This window comes from Sparus aurata, chromosome 11, assembly GCF_900880675.1.
Source record: "Sparus aurata chromosome 11, fSpaAur1.1, whole genome shotgun sequence".
Taxonomy (NCBI): Eukaryota; Metazoa; Chordata; class Actinopteri; order Spariformes; family Sparidae; genus Sparus; species Sparus aurata.
In genome coordinates, this window is record NC_044197.1 from 1,092,882 (window position 1) to 1,114,839 (window position 21,958).

Here is a 21,958-nt window from a genome sequence, read left to right on the forward strand (position 1 = left end):
TAGAATAAGACAGCCTTTTAGGTTTTAACCTTTTCAAACTGTTAAATCTGGCCTCAGAATTACCAACAACAAAACTAACAGAGATGGAAACGTAAGGCAATGTGACTTATTTATGTCAATTGCTCCAACACACTCAGCTTTTTTATTCTGCTGCTAAAACTAGCTCATAATAGGGCACTGTTCAGCTCAGTCGGCAGAGCAGGCGTCCCATGTGCAGAGGCTTTGTCCTCGCTGCAGCAGCCCCGGGTTGGAGTCCTGGTCTGGGGACCATTTGATGCATGTCACTCCTCCCTCGCTCACCCTGTTTCCCATCATATCTTCAGCTGTGCTATCAATATAGCCATAAAGGCCCAACATTTTTATTAATTGAGAGCGTTTACAGATTTCAGGCCTTTAAAAATGATTAAAGTGAATTTAACACAGCTCACAGAAATACACAGGCTGACACTACACACTGTAAAGTGTCAGAGATGTCATACTACAAATGTCAACTGAGTCAACGTTAAAATTGTTAAATGATACAAACAACAAAAATAGGACACATCTTTTTAATTGCATATTTTATGATACATGTATTTAGACAAACCACTTACTATGTTAAATCATGTCCTCATAGAAAACTTGATGTCCACAACAATCACATTTACAAGAGCAGCTGATAATCACATTTTTTAACCTTTACTTTTTATTGTTTGTAATTTAACAATCAACTGTGACATAAAAAAAACAAAAAACAACAGAATTATTGAGCTGTAGATCTGTGGTTTTTTTTAAGCTGGGACTTCATCTCTCTGTCTTTGAGAAAATATGCCACACTCTATCTTTGCTATCTGTTTTTTTATATTTGTACCAGCAGATAAATTCACAGTTTGGTGAATCAGCATCAGACAACAAAAACAAAACAACAAAATTGGATAACAAATGTTGGATAAATGTTTTTGGATAAAAAAAGAGGAAGAAATATCACAGAAAATTTATTAAGATAATATTGTACAGATAAGACAGAGGATTCCATAAAGAGGCAGTCCTGTTCATGAACAAGCAGAGCGGGAATCTGGCAAAAATCATAATCACGATTATTTTGATTGATATTGTAATCACGATTATTAAAGACGATTATTCATTGATTTGAGAAAAAGCGCTTCTTGAACTTTGATCTGTTATTTCTTTTAACACGATAAGTTTGAACTGAAAAACAAGAAAAATGCAAATAAGAGAAAAATATATCAATAAAATGAATTAAATAACATGTAAAAATAAACACTATCCCTGTGCGGCTCGACCATAGGTCCGTTGTGGTGGCAAAATATAATGCTGTTGCCGCTTCTCTTGCAACTTTTCCGTGACATTCGTCATAAAGGGCAGGCAGCGCAATTCTGCTGATATGGTGACATGATGGTAACACATACCGCTTGTCCAATGTGTTAATCAGTTTATTGAACCCCGGGTCGCTAACGGTGTTGATAGGGCACATGTCTTTGGCAATCATGTATGTGATGGCATCTGTTATTTCTTTATAACTGTGGGAGCTGGGTGGATATAAGGTGGCATTGTAAAGTTACCGTACTGACCCGAATATAGGACGAGGTTTTTTTCGATGAAAATTATGTGAAAAAGAGGGGTCGTCTTATAATCAGGGTCGTTCTATATTCGGGTCAATACGGTACTCTGTGTGTGGACTTTAAATGGTTTGATAAATTGGTCGCGTTCCCTTGAGGTGCAGACATGGTCGCGTGACATATCTTGCACGATATCTTTGTTTGTTCCGAGTCAGACTCCTCGAAACCAAAGTGTTTCAACACCACAGTATTCGCTTAACCTTTTTTCTTGACCAACGGCTGCATTTCTGCCCTCTTCTACCATCTTCTTCTACATGTTTCCAAACACGCACTGGCAATACGCACCGGCGTGGCTGAAAGCGAAAATTTTTTTAGGTCGGGGCGGACTGCACAGGTGGAGATGGAAGGGTTCGCTGCAATTACCACACAAGACACGGCGTGCGGCAGAATGATCGTTTTATTACGATTATATTGTTTTCATGATCGAGGGAAGCCAAAATCGAAATCGGAATTGGAATTCAATTAACCGCCCAGCCCTAGTTTGTTGCTATGCCACTGCTGCACATTCATGTGGTGAGAAAACCACACCTGTTTTCATGCTGTACAGTGAATGTTTCATTTGTTGTGTTGCACTCATTTGTACAAAATAACCAGCCCAAACAGCTGTACTGTGATACTGCAGATAAATAAACAGGACAGTTCAGTGACTATGCCACATCTGCAACAACAACAAAAAACCTCAAAGTGGATAACAAATGTTTATAAAAACTGAAAAAAATATCTTAAAACATATATACATATAGAGCTAGAGCTACAGGACTGTCATTTAACAATGCAATCTATTTTAGTTGTCATTTGCTGATGTGTTTTTAGGAGGTGTGTTTTTGACACCTATTTGTCAAGCTGTACAGTTCGTGTCTCATTGCTTGTGTTGCACTCATTTGTACATAAGCTACCCTAGTTTTCATACTGGATATCATAAGCGAGGGGTCCATTAATGGCAAAACCAAGGTAGAAAGAAACCTTTTCTGTACTGAAACCACTCATTATGCCAGCAATCAGAGCTGGACGCACAGGGATTTTCAGTTTTCCATAATTGGCAAACACTTCTCCTTGCTCAATGGTCCCACTGACTCGATGAAGGCGGCTGATAATTGCTTTGTCTTTAAATATATCTCCATTTCGCCAAAGTTGTGCCAAGGTATCACGGCGCATCTGTTTGAAATTCTCATCGAGTTGTGGTTTAGAAACAAGCCTCTTGAGTCCCTCTCCTTTCCCCAAGTAGAGGTGTGCGACAGTGCTCCTTCTCCGGAACAATGAAGTCAGGCGCTTGTAAGATGAGTTTCGGATTGCTCGCACGTATGCCTCGATGTCTGTGTTACTCTCAGTTGGACTTGGCCAGAGTAACAGCAGAGCCAGGTAGTATGGGTCTGGGAAGGGATACCTTAGTCCTACATCATGCAGAGTTTTCAAAAGTAAAGCAGAGAGTTGGCTGTGACTCTTCACATGTTGAGATGTGGGTTCCAAAAGGTAAAGAACTATTTTGGACAAAATGTAATTGATTGTTTCTCTTGTCTTCTGTTTTTTGTCAATAAATTGTTGTTGTTTTTGCAGAAACTCATAGCACTCTGTGATCTTCTCAGTCTGTTCAGCAGGTTTGTCCAAATGCTGAAGAATCCCTGCAAATGTATCTGCTTGATTCTTCTCAAGAAATGATCTTTTCTCTTCAATATCGATTTTTAGATTGAGATTAGGATTGTTTTGTCGTTCTTTTTTCATTTCCTCTGGTTCAGTGCAAAACAGTGTGAAATACTTGTTGAAATGACCACAGACAGTCCAACGATTCCTTGAGTCAAATTCACTATTGTTGGCTTTTATATACGTGAAGTAACAGTCAAGAATATCAAAAGTTTCTTTTACTTCAGTTTTCAAACTAACAAGAAACTGTTCATGGTCTTTGATGATTTCCACGTATCTGTTGTTGATCTCATTGTCCTCTTTGTGCACGCTGGTGATTGGGATTGCTTTTTTCAGAAAACTCTGCAAGTACCTCTTCTTCATTGGATCACTTTGCTCAAAGAATGGCAATCTGGCTAATATTTCAAAAATCAGGAAAGCAATTTCCAGCACACCCACATAGCCATAAACATTATATGACTTCCTGGGATAGTCATCTGACTCATCATCAGCAGTGTCATCCTTAGGTTCATCCTCTGTGTTTGCCAGCTCCTGAGCCCTTTTAAACGCTGTGATAGCCTTATGGGCTATTTGGATGTTTGTGTTTAAATCCTCTGGATTGTGAGATGTCTCCTGCTTTTCTCTTTGGTTGTTAGACTTTAAGTTGCTTTTGTGAATCTGCCCAATTGTGTCAGATGTGTATGGGTTTTCCTTGATCTTCTTGGCCTTCTCAGCCCATTTCACAGCCTCTGGAAAGTCACGCTCATTGATGTACAAGTATCTGGCCAGCGCCTGAGGAATGGATGCACTTGTCACAAACCTGGATGATGCTTTCACAAAGATTTCTTGGACCATTTGTCTTCCTTGCTGGTCGTGGATTTTGTTTATGAGAGAAGAAAATGGTTCTCTGTCATCTCCATCTTCCCTGCGCTGCCTTTCAATCAGCATCCGTTGAATTGAGAGCATGAATCTGTGTTTGACAACTCTGTCACTGAAGAACAGATCACAGTGAAGGATCTCCATGGTGATATCACTTACTTTTAAATGGCAGCTTTTCTCTAACCTTTCTAGACATGCAGATGCTATGGAGTGGTGAAGGATTCGGATTCCTTTGTAGTCTCCCCATTCTTCAACTGTGTCTATGATGAGAAAGTTTGAGTATGGCTTCATTCTGTCCATCAGATTATCCTCTCCCCAGCGAATCACTTTTATTCCCAAGAAATCTTCACAGAGTGAGAGGGAAATGTCAGATTCTGACACATAGGTGTTAAGTAATGCGAGAAAAGCAAACAGTCGGTCCGTCTTTGAGCTGAAATCAAAGTTCTCCAGTGTGTTACGAGCAAGATCCTCAATGTATTTTTGGTCAAAATTGCTCTTCATGATCATGAAGCTGTAAAAGTTTTCAGGCTTGTCATGAGTTTCCTGGAGCTCTGTGAGTTTCTTTTCAAACTCCTTCTGTTCCTCTTGTGTCAGTGAGGCGGTGATGTATTGACTCTGCATTGGATTGTGCTTTCTGTATTGCTCCTTCGGGCTATGGCAACGAACACAGTAAAGGATGATGATTTTGCAATTTTGGGCGTCATCCTCATTAATGTTTAAGCCATCCTCTGTAGCTGCTCTTTGGATGCAGTTCACAAGATCGTGAGGATTCTCGGTTTCTTTTGAATCATCGACTAACAGCAAAACTGGAGTTGGTTTATCACTTTCAAGTGTCATGAGCCTTCTGACTTGACTGGCAACTTCTGTCTTTGGCAGCTTGTTGTCCTTCAGCACAGCACATCTGAACTCTCGTCGGAGATCCCACATCACATGCATGGCTAAGGTGGTACCGCCACAGCCTGGATGGTGATAAAGATTGAGCAGATCACACATGTTTTTTGAATCCCTCAACTGAGACCTGATCATCTTCTTCAAATTTTCGTACTTCTCCCGCTTGACGAATGGCTTCTCTTTGTCTTTGTCAGAGAAGTAGAAGTTCCACCATTTGACTTTGCCTCCTCTGTAGAATTCCTTCTCAACTTTGATTCTGAAGTCGTGAAACTCTGGACTTTCTTCATCATACATTTTTTCACACTGATTGAGACTCAAAATCTCCAGAGCAGTCATGAAATCCTCATCCTTCTGTTTCAGGACAACAGCGCTGGAACCAGAAGAGGGCAGCAACCTTCCAGATGACTGACTGAATGGCCCCAGTGCCATGATGGTACCATTGATCTCACTTAAGGTCAGGTCATTGATGGATAGATGGTCAATGTCATATTCACACTTTTCTTGTATCAGCTCCCTCCATTTGGAATATGTGCTCTGAGATGCACAAATGGTGATGATGTTTTCCTCTTCAGTGTGCTTTATGAAAGACCTGTAGGTGTCAAATATTGGGTCTTTCTCATTTTCCACAGGGGAAAGTAAGAGGAATATGATGAGACTTCTTCCACGAAGAAGAACTTCTGGGTTGCAAATGAATGAAACCAACTGCTCTACATCTTTGCAAGATTTTCTTAGCCAGTTCTTATAGTCCAACACCTTGTTTGCGTCACCGTCAAGGTCATGTCTTCCATTGCAGAACACCCAGCTGGTCTGTTTGTAGAGGTTCAGGTTCTTTATCACTGAGTCAGTCTGTCCTTGATATTGTGTTGGGCTATGCAGATTAGCCACTCTTGACTCTCTGTATGAATGGCAGAGTCCACCTGGCATACCTGAGTCGGGGTCAAAGTCTAACACAGAGAACAGTTTCATCTTACTCAGAAACTGGAGATAATGCACTTGTTCTGGACAGCTCTTATTTACAACAACAACAAATCTGTTATAGTTGTCTAATGAGTTCCCACCACAAGTTAACAAATTCTTTAGTTTGTCACCCTGGTTGGCTTCTTTCTTCAAAACTTCTTTTGAAAGACACTGCTGCTGTTGTTGACCTGTATAAACAGTAAAATAAGTTCATTATTAATGCAGAAAAAACACCTCAATTGAACTTTAAAGGTTGTAGCTTTTGTTATTCTTTACTTTTCTGAATGTTAGCCAATTCCAATGAAACTAAAACCACAAAGTGTGTTAGTCTGTTTCCCAAAACTTTCTGTGACTCACAGCTACAACTTCCTATATATACATCTTTAACACCTCACAAATATAAAGTTTAATGTTTAAAAAAGGTTCAGTAGTTTCCTCAAACAGCTTCTCATTGTAGTTCTTATCAAATAAACAGAAGGAAGTAGTGCATGTGTATTGGACAATTTTCAGCAGTGTATTAATCCACATTTGGTGCTCCAGTGAGTATAGGTAAAAGCAGGATTGTTTGTGGGATTGAGTCAAAATAAATTACAGTATGGTATGTGTTAATACTAATGAAGGAACATGTTTTTTGTTTTTTCCAGGTTTTGGTCTTTGGGATTTGTTGATAGTAGTAATTTCAAAAACGTAATAAAATGCATAAGAATGCATCTCATGATGGGACAGAATGCAATACAAAATAACAAACATTTTTGGCAAAATACTAACAAAAAATGTGAAGACCAAGTTAATAAAAGTTCACTTTTCATATAAATATTTGCTTTGGTTGTCTTACCCATCTTCTTTTCCAGTTTATGAGCCAGATCACGCTGATTTATTTCTTGTAGAATGTCTTTTGTGACTTGTAAAGCCTCGCTCCCATAGTGGCCAGTCATTAACTTAGCAGTGTCCATGGTGTCCTTGTCTTCCAGTTTACCCCGAGGAATGGGTTTATGTGTGGATTTGTAATAATCTGCTAAGTGGAAATGAAATTTTTTGAAGTCTTCTTTTGAAAGGTGTTCTAGGGTTTCCTGAACCATCACACTGATCTTGGGGTTTTCTGGTGTGCCTGTGGTCTGCAGGACGAAAACACAAACAAACTTTACTGTAAACTTTACTCTTAAATCACACCTGGATTTGGATACGTTTATTTATTCATCTATACATTTTTTGTCTTATTCATGATTTTACTATACTAAACAAAAATATAAACGCAACGCAACTTTTGTTTTTGCTCCCATTTTTCATGAGCTGAACTCAAAGATGTAAAACTTTTTCTTTATACACAAAAGATCCATTTCTCTCAAATATTGTTCACAAATCTGTCTAAATCTGCGTTAGTGAGCACTTCTCCTTTGCTGTGATAATTCATCCCACCTAACAGGTGTGGCATATCAAGATGCTGATTAGACAGCATGAATATTGCACAGGTGTGCCTGAGGCTGGCCACAATAAAAGGCCACTCTGAAATGCTCAGTTTTATCACACAGCACAATGCCACAGATGTTGCAACTTTTGAGGGAGCGTGCAGTTGACATGCTGACTGCAGGAATGTCCACCAGAGCTGTTGCCCGTGAATTGAATTGAACATTTTAGTGGCCTTTTATTGTGGCCAGTTCTTGCATGGTCAGCATACTCACCAGACATGTCACTCATTGAGCATGTTTGGGATACAACAGCGTGTTCCAGTTCCTGCCAACATCCAGCAACTTCGCACAGCCATTGAAGAGGAGTGGACCATATTTTGCGTTTATATATTTGTTCAGTGTATTCTGCAACGTTCTAAACAATATTTAATAAACCATTTTAAAACAACACCGCAACTTACCACTACTTTTTCTTTTCTTCTGGCCCCCAAGTTCTGTGGCTTTGACTTCTGAACTTTCTTCTTCTCAGAAACTTTCTTGAATGTCTCTTGAGCCTTTTCATTTTCCACTATTACCTCTGTTTTTGATTCAGTTTCGTTACATGATTCTGTGCATGCTATGGCCTGAGCCAGACTCTGTTCAGGTTGGGTGGGTTTGGGTGCTTCTTCTTTGTCTGAGCTGGTGGGAAGGATGGGTTGCAGTGTCGGCTCTGGTTTCTCATTTAACCGTCTGAGTTCTGCCAGAATCTTCACCGCAGGACCACTTTTCACTTCCAGATCCAGTAAGTCCTGCTTCTTGAAGCAAACCAGGCAGTCTCCAGACACATCTTCCTCTCGGAGCCGTTCTGCATATTTGTTGTATATGTTCACATGTTGCAGTAACCACTGGCTCACCTGCTCTTTGGACCAGTTCTCTACATATTCTGGGAACTGTGATTCATGTTGTGATCCTTCCGTCAGACCTTTCAGGTAAGATGTGATTTTGACAGCAGGACCATGTTTTATTCCCAATTCCAATATGTCTTTCTTTTCAAAATCAACCAGACTGTCTCCTGACACTTCTTCTTCACAGAATATATCAGCACAAGTCTTATCGACTTTGACCTCTGTCATCAGCCACCGGTGGACATCCTCCTTGGTCCATGTTTCAACTGGAGGTGGTGACTTTTTTGTTGAACGTCTCATTTTGGATCATCTAAAAAGTAAAGTGAGTTCATTAAAAGATTTAAAACAATAAAAGGAACAATACGAAAATACATTACATTGAGAAAATATGATGTAAAAAGCATGTGTGCGTGAGTGTACACAGACTAAATTAATAAAAATCAGCATTTTATAGGTATGGCTAAGTGAAATAAGAAATGCCTTTCAAACCATTTAAAATCACATCCACAGTCTTACTGTGAATGCACTATCAATGTAGGTTCTATATGTGGTGATGTTGATGTTTATGATTGTGCTGACATCAGCTGTTAGTTTGACACGTTTTACGCATGTCACGTGGGTGTGGGCGGGGAGTAGTGATTGAGTGATTGAATGAATGACTACATATTCACCTGTTGTCTGCGGCGGCGTCATGGAGAGGGGGTGAGTAGGGAGAGTGTATTTTTTGTTGACCGCTCAAACCAACGACAAACTGAGTATCACGAACATCTGCCGTGCCTTGCCTTGTCTTGTCTGCTATGTTGTTTGGACAATAAATACGACGCAATCGCCAATACGGAAAAGGCTTCCTCGTTTGTCTTGCGAGTCATCAGTGCAATGCTCCCTAACTTAGCCTCTCAGTGACTTCATCTTGTGTTTGGAGTCGCTATATAATCAATATATGCCAAAAAAATTCAAAATTATCAATGTCTTTTATACTTTAGAGCACAATCCAGTAATGTTGTCTCCCTATAAACAAAACAAACACATTACGTGTAAGCTTATGTAAGCTTGAATCAATTAAGTTCAACCAATAATATTCTACCGTCCAGCCTCAATCAATCATCAAAATAAAAAATAAAAAATAATTTGCATCACAAATTTCACTGAAACAAAAACTGTTGAAATCCTGATAATGTAAAATGTATGGGGTCTTGGGGTCTTAATGGTGTTTTGTCACATATTTTACCTTATCGGATAATTGCAGCTTTTTGCAATTTGGATATTGTTAGCCACATTGCGATTTTGATAAAGATCGAAGGACAACGGGGAGCGTCTATCGGGGCCGGCTCTGCACGTTTTGGTGCTCAAAGCAGGATTCAGATTTGGGGCCTCTAAATTGCAACTTTCCTTATTAGATTATCACCATCACATGCAGTACACCACTCTAGTACAACAATTAAATTTAAAACATATTTGTGGAATACAACTGTATTAAAAAAAGCCCTGAAGGAGACATGAGCTCCTAGATATGCATGTATTTTTTTCATTATAAAATGGAGGAAAACAAATTAAATTTTGAACAACTTAAAGACAAGACCAATGACAACAGAAAAGTCTAATTGGAAAAGAGGAAAAACAAGAGAAAACAAGAAAGTTCCTCAAAGAAAAAGCAGAACTGACAGAGCTAGCAGGAGCTAACAGGAGTCTGTAGGAGCTTGTTGCTAGGAGACAGGAAACAGGAGGAAAATCAACAAATAACAGATAATCAAAAGGGAGTGAGTAGGCCTACATACAACTAACAGAAGAAACAACACCACTGGACTGTTGACAACTTTAATTTATAGTTCTTTTAAGGGTTACAAAGAGATTACTAAGAATAATCTGGATAAACCATTGGAGCTGTGGTCAAACAACAACATTTTGAACTCAAAACTGGCAGTTGGAACTAGTGGCAGCTAAATATGGCAGTTGGAGGCTAACAGTGGATGCTACAAATTGGAAAACAGCCATTTTGTTCTATCTTTTTTATTGAACATTTATTCAAGGAAACCTGACCAATGAGCCATCCTAAACAGCAGTCAACCCTCCCTCACTGTCCAGAGCAGGGCATGAGTGACATCATCTACATACACTACCCACCCAACATCAAGAATGACACCGGGAGAAGCACATTCAAACAGGAGCTTCTTAAGGGACAGCCAGAAACCCTTTTTGCTGATTTTTTTAAAAGTGGAGAAATGAGTAATTTCATCTTCTACACTGAAAGACCGAAGCCTGGCACAGGGCCATTATCGACCATCACCCTTCAGTGGCAAAAAAGGGCAACAAGGAGTACTGGCAGTTGAAGATCAGGGACCCAGATGACTGTGACAGCATAATGACTACTGTCAATGTTTATAAAAGTGGTAAAGTCATGGTACAGGGGTATCTCAAGCCTTTCCAAGACAGTTTCCAGGCACTTAAATATCTGGTAGTGAAAGAAAACACCTCTCCTATGGAACTTCAGCCTCATGCTGGTGAAACAGACCCTCCAACTGTCTCTAGCATCCCAACTGAGAAGGAGCACCATGACACAGCGGACCCTGACCCCTCCACATTAGACCTCCTTTACAGACCTGAAGGAACACTTCACCAAGTTAGAAGGAGAGCTGGTGCAGCTCAGGGAAAAGGTCTTAAATCAGACGGACCAAAACTCAGCTCATCTGTCACAACAACAACACATGGAACAAGATGAGAAAAGCGCAAGAAAAGATACAAACGACCCATCAGAAGCAATTACTGAAAGACAGAGAAGACCACAAGACAGAGCTGTCCACTCTTAGAGAACAAGTGAGAGAGATACAGCATAAGAAAGAGAGCCAGAGGAGAAAGCTTGTTACACTATCAGAACAGGGGAAAGAGCTAAACCGCAAGAGAGAGAGTCACGGGAGAGAGATCGCTGCTCTAAAAGAACTTCAATAGAAGAAACTCGATAGAAATAATGAAAAAAGGGAAATATCACATTTGGTAAAAAATGAAAAACAATATAATATTCACTGAGAAAACAATTTTTTTATGTGCAATTTATATTCCCCCAATAAAATTTACATATTTCAATGAGGAGATTTTCTCCACCATAGAAGAACAGATCAGTCATTTCCAGGCCCAGGGATCTGTGCTCATTACTGGAGATTTAAATGCTAGAACTGGTGCGGAGTAGGGGTGGTGAAAAAAATCGATTATTGATTAATCACGATTATAATATTGATGATTATGATTCGATTATTAAATTTCCAAAAATCGATTAAAAAAAATATATATATATATTATTTTTTATTTTTTATTTTTTTAAATAGTCATACAAACTGGAGTCCTCCTCTTACTGGCTTCCGCTTCATGGTCCACAGTCTGGAGCCAAGATATGTTATTCCATCCCGGAGCTTTTTCACACTTAAATCGATTCCAAATCTTTACAAGGAGACAAAGCTTTCCGTGCAAGAGTCCCTCAACTCTGCTCACAGGGTAGCAATAACCTGCGATGCCTGGACATCCAGAGCTACAGTCTCATATGTGACCGTTACAGCTCATTATGTCAGCAGTTAATGGAAGCTAATGTTCTACGTACTTCAGACGAGAGCTATGGATGATAGCCACACAAGCACAAATATGTGTGAGTTTCTCAAAGCAATGGCAGACGAGTGGGGAACAGAGAAACATGCCCTGGTTCTCGTCACCAACAATGCTTCTAACATGAGTCCGGCTGCTGAGCTTGGCAGCTTTCTTTTAACAGTGAGACACTACATTTAAAACAAATTAAAAAACAATCATTTTGATATTACAGTTACACTATACAATATTGAAGGTGCTGTGAGGTGTGACTCCCAAGATAAGTAAAATAATTCAGCAGCTGACTGATGTTAAATGGAAGATCAATAATCATTAATAATTGAAAATCGAATCGATAATCGTTAATAATCGAAAATCGATTTGTAATCGAATCGAGACTTCAATAATCGGAATCGAATCGAATCGGGAAATTGGGCCGATTAACCACCCCTAGTGAGGAGCTAGACTTTACTAGTAATAGGGATGGGAATTGATAAGTTTTTATCAATATCAATGCCATTGTCGATTCTGCCTATCAATCCAATTCCTTATCAATTCTCATATCGATTCCTGAGTAGTTAATTGAGTGGTAAAAAGGGAGTTCTACACAGTCTTTTGCACCAAAAGCAACCATTTTATTTTTCCCCAAATTATGTCTGCACAAGACTGAACATGAACATATTCAACTCAAACATACTGAACAACACTTCACATGTTGATGGAAAAAAAGACCCTTTTAACAGGGTGAAAAAAACAATGGAAGAAACTCCAGGAAGAGCCACAGAGGAGGGATCCCTCTTCCAGGACGGACAGACATGCAATAGATGTCGCATGTACAGAAAAGAGCAACAAATCACAGTTTACAAGTTACATCAACAGAAAGTCTGATACAAGTTACATGAGGGATTACTTTTTAAACTAATAGAAAGTGGTATGGGGGGAAGTCAGAATACTCTCAGCCATGTAAACTGTACAAAATAAAGAAGCGATACAGATGGGCACAAAACAGCCTGGCACAGTACCAGGACGCAATGGTCAGTGAAGAAATCCAGTCTCTTCTAGACTCCTTCTTGGTCCAGAGCTACCCTCAGAATACAGAAGGTGTAGAGCTGTCTGGTAAACATTAACCACATATTCGATCATTTGGCCTCATTATCAAACTTAAAATGCAAAACAAAACAACCAAAGAAAATGAACAGGGAGAGGTGATTCAGACTGCAAAACTATTAGGAAGACATTAAGAAAAGTCTCAAATCAAAAACACAGGAATCCAGACAGCCAGGAGCTCCGCCTTACCTACTGTGAGACTCTAAAACAATATAAAAACACACTGAGAACAATAAAAAAAAAAGAACAATATCTACAAAACCAATTACAACTAATTGAAGAGTCTGTAGGGTCAAATCAATTTTGAGAAAATTGGAACTTATTAACCCAGAAACGGTACAACGAACAGCCCATTCAAAATGGAGATACATGGAAAAATCATTTTCTATAGAACTACCCTACTGGAGCTCTATAGAACTACCTCTACCCTACAGGATTACCCTATCACAGAATTAGAACTGGAGGACGAATTTAAGATTCTGCAGCCCAAAAAAGCATGCGGGCCTGATGGCATCTTAAATGAGATGTTGAAATATACTACCAGAAAATGCAAATTGGCTATACTAAAGATATTCAACTTGGTACTAAGTGTTGGTCGTTTCCCTGAAAGCTGGAGTGAAGGGCTGATCACACCCATCTTTAAGAATGGAGACAAATTCGATCCCAACAACTACAGAGGCATCTGTGTGAGCATTAACCTGGGGAAGTTATTCGGCAGTATTCTAAATTCAAGAATTATGGACTTCCTCACCGAGCACAGTGTCTTAAGCAGAAGTCAGATTGGATTCCTTCCAAACTATAGAACAGCTGACCACATTTTGACCGCATGCTTTGTTGATTTCCAAAAAGCTTTTTATTCAGTCTGGCATGAGGGATTAGTCTTTAAACTGATAGAAAGTGGTATATGGGGGAAGTCTTGATGTAATTCAATCAATATATGAAAAAAACAAATTGGCTGTCAAAATTGGAGATAAACACACAGACTTCTTCCCACAGGGTAGAGAGGTGAAGCAAGGCTGCAACCTCAGCCCCACCCTCTTCAATATTTATACTAATGAACTGGCATTGTTATTAGAACAATCACCAGCACCCGGTCTCACTCTGCAAGACACAGAAATCAAGTTTCTGTTTTATGCAGATGACCTGGTCATACTTTCTCCCACTAAAGAAGGTCTTCAGCAGAACCTGGACCTTCTCCATCAGGACTGTCAGACCTGGGCCCTGACAGAAGACCAAAATTATCAATTATCAAGGTTGCAGAGAAATGAACCAACATTTAAAATAGGTGGGACCCACATAGAACAAACTAATACCAATACTTACCTGGGTTTACAAATAAGTTCCACAGGAAACCTCTGCTCTGCCATGAAGGAACTCAAAGAGAAGGCAAAAAGGGCTTTCTATGCCATCAAGCGTTCAGTTCATATCCAAATCCCAATTAGGACCTGGCTTAAAATATTTAGATCAGTTATAGAACTGAATGCATTGTATGGCAGTGAGGTATGGGGCTCCTTAGTACAACATGATTGGGCAAAATGGGACAAAAATCCAATTGAAACCCTGCATACAGAGTTCTGCAAAAGTATCCTCCGGGTACAAAGAAAAACCCCAAACTCTGCATGCAGGGCTGAATTAGGCCAATATCCTTTACTTCTAAATATTCAAAAAAGATCTATTAAGTTCTGGAGCCATATTAAAACGAGCGACCCTGCCTTTTAAGGCCCCCACACAACGCCCAGCCTTTATCCGACCACTCTGTTGCCTCTCGTCTGACCCTTTCAGCACAAAAGTTGCACTGAACACACCGCTGCCAGCTCCACAGTAGCGTGTACGTTCAGAGCTTGCGCGAGATGCAATAAGCGGGTGGCTCTAAAAGACGCTGGACTAGAGGTTTATTCACGCAACTCTCTTTACTTTCGATCAAAACGAAACTTACCTATTTCAGACAAAAACAGCTGCATACTAAACATGCAGCGAGGCATTACCAAACGAGCACAGATTAATTCTTCCTGAATGGATCAGAACCTGAGAAAGACATTGACAGTGTACAGACAGAGTGACCACAGTCTGGCAGACACCATCAGACCTGCTGCCCAGAGAGGACAGATACCATCTGACCTGCTGCCTAGAGAGGACAGACACCATCAGACCTGCTGCCCAGAGAGGACAGACACCATCTGACCTGCTGCCCAGAGAGGACAGACACCATCAGACCTGCTGCCCAGAGAGGACAGACACCATCAGACCTGCTGCCCAGAGAGGACAGACACCATCAGACCTGCTGCCCAGAGAGGACAGACACCATCAGACCCGCTGCCCAGAGAGGACAGACACCATCAGACCCGCTGCAGAGAGAGGACAGACACCATCAGACCTGCTGCCCAGAGAGGACAGACACCGTCAGACCTGCTGCAGAGAGGACAGACACCATCAGACCTGCTGCCCAGAGAGGACAGACACCATCAGACCTGCTGCCCAGAGAGGACAGACACCGTCAGACCTGTTGCAGAGAGGACAGACACCATCAGACCTGCTGCCCAGAGAGGACAGACACCATCAGACCTGCTGCCCAGAGAGGACAGACACCATCTGACCTGCTGACAGAGAGGACAGACACCATCAGACCTGCTGCAGAGAGAGGACAGACACCATCAGACCTGCTGCCCAGAGAGGACAGACACCATCAGACCTGCTGCAGAGAGAGGACAGACACATCAGACCTGCTGCAGAGAGAGGACAGACACCATCAGACCCGCTGCCCAGAGAGGACAGACACCATTAGACCTGCTGCAGAGAGAGGACAGACACCATCAGACCTGCTGCCCAGAGAGGACAGACACCGTCAGACCTGCTGCCCAGAGAGGACAGACACCGTCAGACCTGCTGCAGAGAGGACAGACACCGTCAGACCTGCTGCCCAGAGAGGACAGACACCATCAGACCTGCTGCCCAGAGAGGACAGACACCATCAGACCTGCTGCCCAGAGAGGACAGACACCATCTGACCTGCTGACAGAGAGGACAGACACCATCAGACCTGCTGCCCAGAGAGGACAGACACCATCAGACCCGCTGCAGAGAGAGGACAGACACCATCAGACCTGCTGCCCAGAGAGGACAGACACCGTCAGACCTGCTGCAGAGAGGACAGACACCGTCAGACCTGCTGCCCAGAGAGGACAGACACCATCAGACCTGCTGCCCAGAGAGGACAGACACCATCTGACCTGCTGACAGAGAGGACAGACACCATCTGACCTGCTGCAGAGAGAGGACAGACACCATCAGACCTGCTGCAGAGAGAGGACAGACACCATCAGACCCGCTGCCCAGAGAGGACAGACACCATCTGACCTGCTGACAGAGAGGACAGACACCATCTGACCTGCTGCAGAGAGAGGACAGACACCATCAGACCTGCTGCCCAGAGAGGACAGACACCATCAGACCTGCTGCAGAGAGAGGACAGACACATCAGACCTGCTGCAGAGAGAGGACAGACACCATCAGACCCGCTGCCCAGAGAGGACAGACACCATTAGACCTGCTGCAGAGAGAGGACAGACACCATCAGACCTGCTGCCCAGAGAGGACAGACACCGTCAGACCTGCTGCCCAGAGAGGACAGACACCGTCAGACCTGCTGCAGAGAGGACAGACACCGTCAGACCTGCTGCCCAGAGAGGACAGACACCATCAGACCTGCTGCCCAGAGAGGACAGACACCATCAGACCTGCTGCCCAGAGAGGACAGACACCATCTGACCTGCTGACAGAGAGGACAGACACCATCAGACCTGCTGCCCAGAGAGGACAGACACCATCAGACCCGCTGCAGAGAGAGGACAGACACCATCAGACCTGCTGCCCAGAGAGGACAGACACCGTCAGACCTGCTGCAGAGAGGACAGACACCGTCAGACCTGCTGCCCAGAGAGGACAGACACCATCAGACCTGCTGCAGAGAGAGGACAGACACCATCAGACCTGCTGCCCAGAGAGGACAGACACCATCAGACCTGCTGCCCAGAGAGGACAGACACCATCTGACCTGCTGACAGAGAGGACAGACACCATCTGACCTGCTGCAGAGAGAGGACAGACACCATCAGACCTGCTGCAGAGAGAGGACAGACACCATCAGACCCGCTGCCCAGAGAGGACAGACACCATTAGACCTGCTGCAGAGAGAGGACAGACACCATCAGACCTGCTGCCCAGAGAGGACAGACACCGTCAGACCTGCTGCCCAGAGAGGACAGACACCGTCAGACCTGCTGCAGAGAGGACAGACACCGTCAGACCTGCTGCAGAGAGAGGACAGACACCATCAGACCCGCTGCCCAGAGAGGACAGACACCATCAGACCTGCTGCAGAGAGAGGACAGACACCATCAGACCTGCTGCCCAGAGAGGACAGACACCGTCAGACCTGCTGCCCAGAGAGGACAGACACCGTCAGACCTGCTGCAGAGAGGACAGACACCGTCAGACCTGCTGCCCAGAGAGGACAGACACCATCAGACCTGCTGCCCAGAGAGGACAGACACCATCAGACCTGCTGCCCAGAGAGGACAGACACCATCTGACCTGCTGACAGAGAGGACAGACACCATCAGACCTGCTGCCCAGAGAGGACAGACACCATCAGACCCGCTGCAGAGAGAGGACAGACACCATCAGACCTGCTGCAGAGAGAGGACAGACACCATCAGACCTGCTGCAGAGAGAGGACAGACACCATCAGACCCGCTGCCCAGAGAGGACAGACACCATTAGACCTGCTGCAGAGAGAGGACAGACACCATCAGACCTGCTGCCCAGAGAGGACAGACACCGTCAGACCTGCTGCCCAGAGAGGACAGACACCGTCAGACCTGCTGCAGAGAGGACAGACACCGTCAGACCTGCTGCAGAGAGAGGACAGACACCATCAGACCCGCTGCCCAGAGAGGACAGACACCATTAGACCTGCTGCAGAGAGAGGACAGACACCATCAGACCTGCTGCCCAGAGAGGACAGACACCGTCAGACCTGCTGCCCAGAGAGGACAGACACCGTCAGACCTGCTGCAGAGAGGACAGACACCGTCAGACCTGCTGCCCAGAGAGGACAGACACCATCAGACCTGCTGCCCAGAGAGGACAGACACCATCAGACCTGCTGCCCAGAGAGGACAGACACCATCTGACCTGCTGACAGAGAGGACAGACACCATCAGACCTGCTGCCCAGAGAGGACAGACACCATCAGACCCGCTGCAGAGAGAGGACAGACACCATCAGACCTGCTGCCCAGAGAGGACAGACACCGTCAGACCTGCTGCAGAGAGGACAGACACCATCAGACCTGCTGCCCAGAGAGGACAGACACCATCAGACCTGCTGCAGAGAGAGGACAGACACCATCAGACCTGCTGCCCAGAGAGGACAGACACCATCAGACCTGCTGCCCAGAGAGGACAGACACCGTCAGACCTGCTGCAGAGAGGACAGACACCATCAGACCTGCTGCCCAGAGAGGACAGACACCATCAGACCTGCTGCAGAGAGAGGACAGACACCATCAGACCTGCTGCCCAGAGAGGACAGACACCATCAGACCTGCTGCCCAGAGAGGACAGACACCGTCAGACCTGCTGCAGAGAGGACAGACACCATCAGACCTGCTGCCCAGAGAGGACAGACACCATCAGACCTGCTGCAGAGAGAGGACAGACACCATCAGACCTGCTGCCCAGAGAGGACAGACACCATCAGACCTGCTGCCCAGAGAGGACAGACACCATCTGACCTGCTGACAGAGAGGACAGACACCATCTGACCTGCTGCAGAGAGAGGACAGACACCATCAGACCTGCTGCAGAGAGAGGACAGACACCATCAGACCCGCTGCCCAGAGAGGACAGACACCATTAGACCTGCTGCAGAGAGAGGACAGACACCATCAGACCTGCTGCCCAGAGAGGACAGACACCGTCAGACCTGCTGCCCAGAGAGGACAGACACCGTCAGACCTGCTGCAGAGAGGACAGACACCGTCAGACCTGCTGCAGAGAGAGGACAGACACCATCAGACCCGCTGCCCAGAGAGGACAGACACCATCAGACCTGCTGCAGAGAGAGGACAGACACCATCAGACCCGCTGCCCAGAGAGGACAGACACCATTAGACCTGCTGCAGAGAGAGGACAGACACCATCAGACCTGCTGCCCAGAGAGGACAGACACCGTCAGACCTGCTGCCCAGAGAGGACAGACACCGTCAGACCTGCTGCAGAGAGGACAGACACCGTCAGACCTGCTGCCCAGAGAGGACAGACACCATCAGACCTGCTGCCCAGAGAGGACAGACACCATCAGACCTGCTGCCCAGAGAGGACAGGCTGTGCTGTCACTGTGATGAGGGAGCTGTATAGAACTACACTTTCTAACACTGTGTCACAAGCACAGACACATTAGAGAGGAATTCTTTCCACAATTTCAAAAACATTGCGCCAAATTCTGGGGTTTGACAGAAAGGGAAAAATAATCCCTCATTCTGGGGGAAAAGAAAGAATGTGCAGTGTTGGCTGCTAAATATGTCACTTCCTGCCACAACAAAAGAGACAACTAGTAGGACATAGATATATAATCAGATCAAGGACCACATTTTGATTTCAGAGGTGGGGGGGACACAAGTATTTTTAATAAAACTCCAACTCTTTCAGTTCACTGTGTTTTCTAGTAGTTCTTCTAGTTTTCTGTTGCTACTTTTAAGTTTACTGTTCCCTTTTTTGGTTTGACTGGTTGTGAAGCATGTAGCAAAACATTATCACCCAATTCTGTGTTTCACCTTGTTAGTCGACTTCACTCCAACTCAGTACCACCAATTGTACAGTTATTTTTGGAATATATGGTAAACAGACCTCATTTTATAGAGGAAAAAACGTAGTTTCACAATTCTCATGAGTTTGGATGTATAAAATCACATTTGTAATCTGAGGTTTTACTGTATTTTTCCCTAAATCTTTCATTGTTGGTGTTTTTTTTAAACAGTTGCTGCCTTTCAACATAAAAATAATACATGAAAATAAGTGTATCTCTTCGGCATTAAATGTTTGTTTACTACAGCGTAACATGGTTTTTGGATGGTAAAAACTGCAGGGGACATAAACGGCCTTTTGAAAAAGTGCAGGGGGTACATGCAAAATGTCCGCGAGCCAGAAAGACATTTATAAATATACTTGTACTTATATGTATAATATTCTACTGCCACCATCTCCTTTTAATTTTTGTATTCTATTTTATTTTATTTTATTTTATTTATGTATTTATTATCATTTTATTTAATTACTTATCTATATTATTACTGTATTATCCCTACTATTAACATATCTTCATTTTATTTCATCATCTCTTGTTTTATTCTATTTTCAGTAGATTTGCTTTTGTTATCTGTTTTGTTGATAGTAAACTGACAATTGCATTATCATTTATTATTATTATTATTATTATTATTATTATTATTATATACTGTTATTTATTGTTACTTATTGTTATGATTGTGCTCTTGCAACACATGTAAAATGTCATGCCAATAAAGCCTTTTGAGTTGAATTGAAAGTTGAAAAGAATAGGCTTCCAGACGCCTCTGACGAAAATCAGGATCCACTGGGAAGCTGGCCTGCGGACATACGAGAGCGCACAGGAGGCTGCGAGAGAGCTGGGCCGGAGGAGAATCACCTCAGAGGTACCGGGGAGAGCTACAGCCAGGACCGGGGTGGAAGAGCGACTACAACGGCCATTACCGTAGCAACGAGTCGGTAACTCAGAAGACGCTGCTTTGCGATCCAAGCAGAGACTTCAGGAATTTCAAAGAAAATAACGGGCAAAGAGGTATGTGAGTGGATTCAAAAGACTAAATAAGGAGGACGAGCAGATCTTTTGCTAAGAGGTTAATGCCGAGACATTATTGGACAATCAGACCAAATCTACCGAGAGAGGGGCCCAGTATGCTGCGGGACGTGGGAGGCGCACGCATGCACACATGCCTACTTTTGTAAGTTAAACTGTTCCCTGTTCTGTATGTTCTATTATGTTCTTACGAAGTTGCCGTTGCGTTCTGGACACGCTGCAGCGAGTTAGTCCAGGCGGGAGATGACCAGGAGGTTCATCGCGGCCTTTGGAAACTAATTTAAGAAAAACTGAGGTTTTGAAACGAGGAAACCGGAAGTGGTCAAACTAATAACTTCTATCTTTTTTTTAGGACTCGCTACAGTACTCTATTACGACGGACTAGTGGATGAGTCTCCGTGTTCGCTGTGATGGCATTTAATGTACTATAACTGCATATTTTTGTATAACTTTACATGGTAAATGAGGGAAACTCTGTTAACTGTAATCAAGCAGTTAGATCAAGTGACTTATCAGTACAGCTCCACAAAAGTCTCTTCCAAAGCATGAGCAGCCAGTGAATTTCATACCTTCTGAAGTCCTGAATGCCTCCTCAGTCTGGACTTCACTCTCCGACATCTCTCCTGAACGTGAGCAGTGTGATTTTACTAGAGATTGCTGCGATAAGTACATCTCTATGCAGTGAACATGATTCCATGCTGTCTTCATCTGATCGCTGAGACCTGGAAGTGAAACTTAAGCCTGCCCCGACCACATCACTGATTATGACCACAGTTTTAAAGCAGAGTCAGGCCCTCCCACAGATCAAGTTCAAGTGGAAACAAATCATTGTTCCTCTCCTCTCCTCTGCCATATTGTTGTTGTTTGCCTTCAGGCAGTTCTGAGCTCCTCTACCACACTTTAGTAAAGGCAGCAATTAAGTCTGTCAAAGCTTCTTATGCAATAATAACGCCTTAATGCAAATTTCTCTTAAAGCTATTAATCTTTTTGAAACAAACATCTACACACTTCTTGCCCGCCCCCTAATTTGATGAATCAGGAAGAGTTGCAGCAGTAACTTTGTGGATGTGCAAGTAGAAACAACCTCCCTGGATGGATACAGAAAATGGTCTTTTGAAAGACGAGTTCAGCTTCA

The 21,958-nt window shown here is 43.4% G+C and overlaps 1 protein-coding gene across 1 annotated transcript; it reads right to left on the reverse strand.

Moving 5' to 3' along the window:
- Window positions 1–534: 534 nt before the first annotated feature.
- On the reverse strand, window positions 535–21,579 carry LOC115591326 (sterile alpha motif domain-containing protein 9-like). Its single transcript, XM_030433256.1, has 4 exons — window positions 21,393–21,579; window positions 7,831–8,563; window positions 6,799–7,078; window positions 535–6,151 (listed from the first exon to the last, which is right to left on the reverse strand). Exons 2-4 carry the CDS (start codon window positions 8,551–8,553, stop codon window positions 2,517–2,519), a joined length of 4,638 nt encoding a protein of 1,545 aa, XP_030289116.1. The 5' UTR covers window positions 8,554–8,563; window positions 21,393–21,579; the 3' UTR covers window positions 535–2,516.
- Between the last annotated feature and the right edge of the window lie 379 nt (window positions 21,580–21,958).

Coding starts and splice junctions, on each gene's coding strand:
- LOC115591326 (XM_030433256.1), bottom strand. CDS start 8,553: ATGAGACGTTCAACAAAAAAGTCACCACCTCCAGTTGAAACATGGACC. Junction 7,079..7,830: donor GAAGAAAAGAAAAAGTAGTG/GTAAGTTGCGGT, acceptor TTCGTCCTGCAG/ACCACAGGCACACCAGAAAA. Junction 6,152..6,798: donor TAAACTGGAAAAGAAGATGG/GTAAGACAACCA, acceptor CTGTTTATACAG/GTCAACAACAGCAGCAGTGT.